The sequence below is a fragment of the Dreissena polymorpha genome, chromosome 3 (genome assembly GCF_020536995.1).
Source record: "Dreissena polymorpha isolate Duluth1 chromosome 3, UMN_Dpol_1.0, whole genome shotgun sequence".
Taxonomy (NCBI): Eukaryota; Metazoa; Mollusca; class Bivalvia; order Myida; family Dreissenidae; genus Dreissena; species Dreissena polymorpha.
Window position 1 is genome coordinate 134,136,732 of NC_068357.1, and position 9,414 is coordinate 134,146,145.

Here is a 9,414-nt window from a genome sequence, read left to right on the forward strand (position 1 = left end):
AACGTTGGTTTCAGACTTTATGCCCGATTTATATGAGTCGTGTTTTGAGAAAACTGGGCATAATGCAAGTGCGTAAAGTGTCGTCCCAGATTAGCCTGTGCAGTCCGCACAGGCTAATTAGGGACGACACTTTCCGCTTGTATGACTATTTTTGTTTAAATGAAGTCTCGTTTTAGCTAAAATCCAATTTAGGCGGAAAGTGTCTTCTCTGATGAGCCTGTGCGGACCACAATGCTAATCTGGGACGACACTTTACGCACATGCTTTAAACCTCTTTTTTTATCAGAACGCGACTAATATGATCTCTTTAAGCCCCAGCTTACTGAAAATTATTAACTGATAACATATTTTTTTAAATAAATAAATCATATCAAGTTCAATTATGTTCAAAAGGGATTGATGCGAATGGAAAACTCACATTTCTGTACACTTGTAAAACAGATAAGTTAAACAAAAGTGTTTTTTTTTTTCAAATTTCAACTCTCAGACAGTCAATAGCGAACACGCAGAAATACGATTCCAGGGCTAGGGATTACGATGATATTGATTTCTTGATTTTGAACCGTAACTTCGCGTCGTATTTCGCTCCTTTTTATCTCGTTCTCGCGGTATCGTGTTTTAATCTTATAGGTCAAATGAGATGTACAACGATTGATCCTAACAAAACCTCATAACAACAGCAAATAGAACATTAACGAGGCCGTAAATCGCTAACTGTATCTAGTAGTAACAAAAGAAAAAAAAACACTCCAAAAATTAAAAAAAAAAAGAATGTTAATAGCATATATATGTTTAAACGTTCACCTTTGAGGGCATGTTTGGAACGAAACTGTTGATTTGTGCTTCGAACTTTTAATTACCAAACAACCATATAAGGACATTTAGCTGAATCACGAGCTTTTGCGAGTGGGTTGTGAATTCTTGCCGACCAAATGTTCTTCTCCGTTTATGAAATGTAAAATGACGCGTACCTGGCATTCCATTCATCCAGTCATTTTCCCACAATGTTTTGTAGCAAAGTATTCCCTTTTCAACAATCAATTAAAGTAGTGTACATTAACAACATTTTTCGCGTGACAGGTTTATCAGGAGTGATGAAATAATGTTAAGTCGATTCCTTGGGTATTATTTCGACGATGACACATATCTCACTTGGATAAACACGTAATCCACTTCGTTTAAAAATAGCTTGATAACTGGTTACATAAAAGTCTACAAGTCAAGTCAAGTCAAAAAACCTTTTATTTCAAATCAGATTATGTTTTACCTGAATATATGAGCAAAAAAGTACGTAAATGTATAGACGAGTCGGGCAATAATATATAAAAATGATGAATTACATTACATATGATATGGTTCCTATTACATATTCTTTCTTGATTATACAATATTATTAACATATTTCAAGTAGCGCCAACACATATAGAAGGTAGAACGGATAAGTACGTAGATGTATAGACGATGCGGGTAAAAATGCAATAACTATATACATAACATTACATATGATATAGTTTCTTATTAAATATTCTTTCTTGATTTTATAATAAATATAACATATTTCAGGTGGCATCAATATATATAGAACGAAACATCATTTACATCTACATGACCTGTTCGGTTTTATACCTACATATTTATATCAATGTTTTATTTAATACGATGTCAACCTAATGACATCTGGTTGGATTGATGTAATTGACATGAATTGATGTTTAAAAAAAAGTTCGTTTTAATTTATTTCATTGACGCATTCTTTTGTTCAAATTTACTTATGTATTTTATAATACCAGTATTATGAATAATGCCCTGGTCCAAAAGGTTTCCAACTAATTTTCGAAAAATACGTCAGACTCCTGCGGCTAGGTATGAAACTTCCGGGGCAAAATGTTGTCTGAAATACATGTCTTCGCTCTGTTATTACGTATCTTAGCGGTTGAATGTTGCAGTATGAGTACCCGCCGTCATTGTTAGGTATCCGTCATCTACATAATAAAATATGTTCTACAAATATGTTATATGTACTATGCAAAAAGTATCGCCAACAATACATTGCCCTCACCTATTTAGATTAATAAGGTGTTATAGCAAATACATATTTTTCATTTTAATCACTGATATCAGTTCAAACCTACCACTGGTATATTTTATTTGCATATGCATAGGTATCTTTCCAATATTGAACAACTGCGTGCGACACTTTATACCGTCGGTATTAAAGGGAACCTTTTCACAGATTTTGGCGTGTATTGAAGTTTGTCATTAAATGCTTTCTATTGATAAATGCAAATATTTGACATGGGGCGTATCTAGATGGAAATGATGTGTAAGCAATTTCCAATGCCTACAGCATTGGCGCGGTGCGAAGCGCCGAGACGAGGAAGGGTGTGAGAGGGGGTATTCTCCCTCTCACAAGGGGGGTATGTGGGGTCTCCCCCATAATTTTTTTTTATGAAGATGCCATTTGGTGGCATTTTACTCGCTTATTTTACAATATTTTGAAATCGGCGATACCCATTCAGAGTTCTTTTATTTATTGATTGGATAGTACAATACGCAATTTTCAACAGTATTTCAGTTTAATTGCGGCGGTCTGTCCACCTGATATCTCCTCGGATACTATACGACATTATACGACAATATTTTTAAGCACGGGACCATTTTCCCCACACGAACAGTGGTGACTGAGACATGAATAAACCATGCGTCAAAAAAATGACAAAGTTAAACGTCGGAAAGAAAGATTGCCGAGCCGGAATCTTGGTATTGCTACCGTCTGAGCTATTGTGTCAAAATTTCAATGACGACTCGATCGCAACTTATTAATCTCACCATCAATTAGATATTTTAATATGTAATGTTGTGGACATGTATTTTAAACAATTGTGTTCATAAAATATAACAACAACTGTACAGTACTCTTCAAATTATTCGATCGTTTCGCGTTGCAACGCTTTATAATTTTCAGGTGTTTAAAATCGTCAAAAGATGCATTTATTGATATTTTAGAGGATGGTAAATGTTCAGTATTACTGTTTCTTCACAAATATCATACCTACAACGAACATTTGCGAATCAGAAACACTGCTCTAAATTTACCAAAACGTAAAAAGGTCCCTTCAACCTATTACTCATATATAATGCTCGAGAAGATCACAGTACTGTTTAAGTGTTTTCCTGTTATCTTAAAACACATTCATTTAAGTTAATTCAAGTACTAGACGTGTTTATTAATTGCTTAATGAGTCATTCATATGTTTGCATAGCAGTTCTTTAATGTGTATTTTTTATACTAAAATATATTGATATATATTATTTATTAACCTAACAGTTAATATGTAGAGTACAAAATCTCTGTACAGTAACATCGTTCCAGTAAGGTTAAGCATTTGTTATTACCGTGTGCAGGGATGATATGGTCATACTGATAGTCTTCGACTATTATATCGTAAGCAGAATATTGATCAGGAGGTCGCTCAATGCAGGTGGTTGGTGATCTTTCTGTGCTTCTATTGTGTGGAGAAGCTGACGATCTTCAAAGTATATTTTTAAAATAAATAAATAAAATTTGTAATTGTCATCACACAATAATAATGATAATTATTATTATTATTATTATTATTATTATTATTATTATTATTATTATTATTATTATAACAATAACATTATTTCACAAAGTTAACACATTAAGAAATAACATTTCTTTTTTACAATGTGGGCTTCAAAAGCACAGTACATTTAAATATAACAAAACAAGACAATGACGACCAAGTTTGTTTATATATTATGAACGTTAAAGTTTTCACATCTATATGTTTTATTCGGCCTAGCTGTATAACCGAGCTTTTCATCTTAGCTGAACTTTGTAAGAGTTCAGTAAAACATTAAAATCTACAAAAACTATCCCTTTTACATTAAACGATATTTTGTGAAGTATAGGCCACGAAATCCGGCGCAACACCCAGTAATTTATTTGGGTGTGATGCAGCTATGAATTGCGCTGAAAAGAGTATTCGCTTTCTTTGATTCCATTTGTCACCAACACCAATCAAAGTCATCTTTTTAAAGATAGTTCTTGTTAGACAATACTAACAATACCTGCGTGCATTACATATAAAAAGGTTTACCCACCGTTGTTTCCTGCTCATTACGCAAATATAAACGACCAAGGCAACCGCCAGAAGTCCAACGGTTACCACCACCGATATTACGGATGCTGCGATGAGGACAATATTTGTGTTACCATGAGTTTCCTGTCGCGATGTTGAATGCATGTCTGGTAAGTGGCTGGTTGCTGTTGGGTCTGACTGTTCAACATATTGAAATAATGTTGTCTGGATGAATTTCAGACCTTAATGCAAATACATCTAAAATGAAAGTAAAAATGCACCAGCAGGAGAGATTTTTAAAAGAATATGTAGACCTTTATAATTATGTTCAAGTCAAAGCCCACACGAACTAAATAGATACATGTTCACAGATTATATCCATTTTACATGCAAGTACTATATCACAGTTAAAATTAAATAATAAAATGTGTTTTACTTAGGGGGTATTTTCGGACAATTGAACGACTTCAAAAATGTATGTCACATTCGACACAAAAATATATATTATTTCTTAACCTTGACCCATCATTTGTAAACATATTACAATATATGTAAAATTCCAGGATGGAAATTCATTTCTGCGTTGATTAAAACCAACTTCATGGAAATCGCTGCACAATTGATGAAGTTATCCTGGCTGTTCTAAGCGATTCATTCTGTTTTCGGATGATTTGAGTTGAATAACTTGTTATATAAAAATATTTGATAGTGGTTGTGTTTTCCGAGAAATTGATTTTTTGTTATAATTTGATAATTTTCTATTAAAAATTATGTTTTTACTAATTATTACCATAGTCACACGCTAACCACTTGTAGTTTGCACAAGGGACAAACAATAACTTGTGATACATGACAAATATACCATGTGCTTAGCAGTTGGAAAACACTACTTTAATTCGCGATTGTACACGGAAAACATGTTATTGATAGAATTGTGGTTTCCTCGTCTTCGGTTTTCAACATCGTATGACTTTTTTCACGCGTCTATAGGACAATTAAAACTCCAAAAACATATTAAATAGATACTTTTAAAAAATCAAATCACCTAGACTCAAGCAACGTTTTTATTAATTCTTCAAAGTTCATTTAGGGCCAAAAATCTATCTTCACCCTGGTTTGTTGATTGATCGTGTGAGTTCAAATGCTATAATTGATCACATAGTAGGTTTTCGACCTTAAAGCAAACTGTACGGAATAAATGACTGCCAAACAATAAACAAAAAACGATACGAAAAGTGTATTTAAGAAAGCATAATCCAAAATGCATATTAAATAGTAGCAGTTTCAACCATTCCATCAATCACCGTACAGTAAGAAGAGCAAACGTTTTTAAATAATTATCTGAAAACAAAATAACCTTGGCATATGAAGGCCTCTTTAGAATCACACAGAACGTCATTCAGGTAATGGTTCGCTCTATGGTCCACTAGGGCGCAATCTTCATTTTCATATTGATCGTTAGGTTCACCTTCACTCCAGAGATCGCTAGACACACGTGTCCCGTCTGTCCACACATATCCATTCGAGTTGTTGCGGGCACCAACCCAGACACCACCATGCCACTGATTGATGGGTGTAGGGGGAGGAACTGATATAATAATGTCGCATATATTCTAAGTATCAAGTTGAACATTTTGTTTGTGTAAACCTTGATTAATACAATTAAATGAAAACGTTTTTCTAAAGATATTTCTGTGTAATTTTACCTGCAGAATAAACTAAAAAGTTGCCGATTTTTCGGGGGTACAATTGACCTACGAAAATTGATAGTTTATATGTCATTAATTTCTGTCCATTAAAGTAACATGCACTGATCTAATTCTATTGAAATTATCATGTTAGGTGTGTTTTGAATCCAGGATTATATGTGAAGTTTAGTTTCAACCTGTTGACTAAAACACAAGAGTTTTCAAAAATAGCCCCAAAAGTGGCCAGAATTAAGTACACGACTAGCTCTGATAACACACGCGAATTCTTAAATACACTTGTATCGATTTGAAAACGTTACGATAAAGATCATATTTAAGTCTTGATTTTTATTTTTTGAATGTATGTGTTTATATAATTAATTTGAGAAAGCTTAATTAAAGTTTATCAAATAAAAATAAAAATGCTTTTATCAAATATATTTGTTTCTTATTTGAATATAATTTTCGCAACTTAAGATGACGTCATTTTCCCCAATCCTGCTATGTTAGTGACATTTTAATACAAAAGTTAACAGTGATATAATTCTTTAATTTTCAAAATATTGAGAGTAGGGTTGGTTTTCAAGTTGCGTTTTCTAAAAAATAATTAAAATAAAATATGTATATTTAGATCGTGAAAACGCTGTAACACAAGTGGCCGATTTTTAACGTACACGACCAGTATAACTGTAGTTAAGAAGTTACATTTTGTAAAGTACAGAAAAAAATACGTACACAAAGATAAGTATATATATTTCAGATCTTAAACAAATAATTCATTGGCAAAAATAAAATTTTGAATTTAAATGTATATATACATATGTATAATCACTTACAAGCAAGGGACAGACAATAACATATATTAAAGAAAATAATTCTCTATCTGATGACTCTCCACAAATTATAATTAATATTAGCGTAATTAATCAGAGGGGGTAATTACGTGTCAAACAAGACGGCGACGTCCATGCCGAGGCAGGTATTTTTCGTCGTTTTATACCCTTTATTACTGGCATTATTATTTTCTAGTCCGCCGACTTTCCAGCCATATTAGAAAGAAAGTTAATGACTTTTATTTCTAAGTAATATTCGCTCTATATTTCGACTTTACTCGGTGCAAACTTTCTTAGCGGGATGACCTAATTAGAGCTCCACTTAGAAAATTTGCACCGAGTAAAGTCGAGATATAGATCGAATTTAAATACGAAATAAACGCTAGTCACCTTTTTAATGATATGGCTGGAAAGTGAGCGTCATTTAAAAAATATACAGAAGTAATAAAGGGTATACAACGGCGAAAAATAACTGTCTCGGTATGGACGTCGCCATCTTGACTATCACGTGATTACCCCCTGTGTTAATAATAAAGCTCGATCAAATTTAAAGGTGAGCGATAAATGTAATCATTAATGCATCTAATGTGTTAAAATGGCATAAGCTTGAAGCACGACGAAGGTCAGGCGATCAGAATACCCCAATAAGGACACGTTATGATTATTTGACTGTTATAAATGAATTAGGAATAATATACCTTTGGCTTGAATGATTGACTTTACTTTACGCAACATAGTGAAGCTTTCCAATTTGATAAGAAGCGCACCATCTTGTTTACATCTCGCGTCGGCCTGATTCCACGTTAAGCGACTGTTGAAATAGAACTTGTGACAAAATGTGTCAGCCATTTGATAATCACGGATGCACGTCCCTATTCAAAAATAAAAAACTACATAAACAAATCTGCAAAAATAGTATTGTGATTTACATGGACACAATCCAATAAGTCGTTGTGATAATGTATGATAAACGGAGCTGATATCAAAAAGCTTTCAGAACGATTTTGTTTTTTTAGCGTACGAAATATCAGGAATGTATTCATTTCTGTTCGAACTCTGACTACAACTTTCGTTTATTCAATACTGCTATATATGGAAGGATATGTCGGAACAAAACGCATATTAACTTTAAGAATATTAAGAAGTTACAATATTGTTTTTGTGATAATACGTACCCGTAATTTGTGCATCACATTTTGACATCAAACTTAAAAAGATACTTAACACATGTATGTTTGTAACGAAAACAACACCCATCTTAGTGCGTTTAATCCTTTCCAATAAAAGAGAAAGTGACACAGATTTCGAATGCCTCAATGAATACGACACGTTTTACACGCAATATTAGATGCTATCAAGCAAGCAATACTATAAAGTTAGTGTTACTGAAAAAAAGGCTGAAGAGATTCTATCCTATGTGATTCTGATGTCTTGTTTATGAGCTACACTTGATCATAGTTCGGAAGTATGCTCATTTTGATAACGGGGAAAGGGAAGTGTGTGTGTCCGGCACAACAAAGAGGATATTGAGTGATATTCACAAAACGACTTTTATTCATATTTTCATATCGCTAAAGTACTCATGCGTTATCACGCCGCAAAAAAACTTTAGAAATTATTGTAAGCGATGTGTTTTTTATGAGCGCTTTTGTGTTCGAATATCACATAAACTCTACCTTACCCGTAACTTTTTCGCCAACAAAACACAGGTGGTTAGCGTGTGGCTATGATATTTATTAGTGAAATCATCATTTTGAATGATAAATAATCATATTATAACGAAAAATTAACTTTTATGAAAAAAAATATTTTACTATCAAATATATATATAACAAGGTATGCAACTCAAAATAACCCCACAACGGGGTGCATCGCTTTGAACAGCCATATCTTCATCAATTGTGCAGCGATTTTCACGATCTTGGTCTTATTCAACGCAGAAATGAATTTCCTTTCTGGCAATGTATATGTCTTGCAATATTGTTACAAATGCTGGGTCAACGTATAAGAAATAACACGATACACAACTCGCATGACCCAGTCGACAGTGATCATGCTGTCTTTAAGACTGAAATTTTCACGGAGTAAAGGGCATCTTCCCTGCAAAGTTCATGTACCTCGATACCATAATTCAATAAAACGTATGAAAAAAAAACATTATTACCGTGCTTGTCGTTTCATTATGCATCAAAACTAACTGTCCAGCGCCGTTTGAAACCTTTGTTTACATATATTTCAAGTGACCCATATTTTCAAAAACAAACGGTGTGCGTGCGGAGTTTTGTTACGGGCGATTTCATTGGTCCAAAGCGAAGGTGTGTCTTGGTTCCCAGCTTCTACACGATCTCATTAGTAAACGTGGGAACCGTATTGGCGGAATTATCATAATACATTCACTTCGATTGTGTCATCTGCATTTAGTAGTTTTCAGTGTGGTTTTTTAACAGAAAAAAAGTTTGGTGGATCACCTTACAACAGCACACGCCCAGTTATGGCTGCAGTAACTTGGTAATTGCCGCGACATCGATTTTGTTAGGAATACAATAAAATGGGGAGGTGCTAGTTAGTGTTTGTTTCAGGTTACATTTGAATACATCTAGATAAATTGAACAACGCAAAGAAGACACCAAGTAACGGCTGTAGACATTTTTGGTGAAATATACATACAATGAAATGGTTATATGTTTTAAACTTAAAAATATTTTTTTAATTAAAGACTTTAATTTTTGTACTTCCAGATTGTACTGATTTCAATAAACTGAAACAATGACTTCTCTTTTCACCCCC

The 9,414-nt window shown here is 33.4% G+C and overlaps 1 protein-coding gene across 2 annotated transcripts; it reads right to left on the bottom strand.

Annotated features, from left to right (window-relative positions):
• Positions 1-1,224: 1,224 nt before the first annotated feature.
• LOC127871544 (perlucin-like protein) lies at positions 1,225-8,887 on the bottom strand. 2 transcript variants are annotated; one of them, XM_052414584.1, is made up of 6 exons: positions 8,792-8,887; positions 7,326-7,499; positions 5,464-5,694; positions 4,129-4,348; positions 3,397-3,530; positions 1,225-1,982 (listed from the first exon to the last, which is right to left on the bottom strand). In XM_052414584.1, the coding sequence occupies exons 2-6, from the start codon at positions 7,474-7,476 to the stop codon at positions 1,927-1,929; spliced, it is 792 nt and encodes a 263-aa protein (XP_052270544.1). In that variant the 5' UTR covers positions 7,477-7,499; positions 8,792-8,887; the 3' UTR covers positions 1,225-1,926. The 2 variants fall into 2 exon arrangements, with proteins under 2 accessions (XP_052270544.1, XP_052270543.1); XM_052414583.1 differs by lacking the exon at positions 8,792-8,887 and adding an exon at positions 7,803-8,010.
• Positions 8,888-9,414: the final 527 nt, after the last annotated feature.

What these genes read in the sequence shown, in the direction of transcription:
- LOC127871544 (XM_052414583.1), bottom strand. Translation starts at nt 7,884, where the DNA reads ATGGGTGTTGTTTTCGTTACAAACATACATGTGTTAAGTATCTTTTTA. An exon ending in AGAGGCCTTCATATGCCAAG is followed by an intron (nt 4,349 to 5,463) that starts GTTATTTTGTTT and finishes ATTTGCATTAAG; the next exon opens with GTCTGAAATTCATCCAGACA. An exon ending in CCATATCATCCCTGCACACG is followed by an intron (nt 1,983 to 3,396) that starts GTAATAACAAAT and finishes TTTATTATGTAG; the next exon opens with ATGACGGATACCTAACAATG.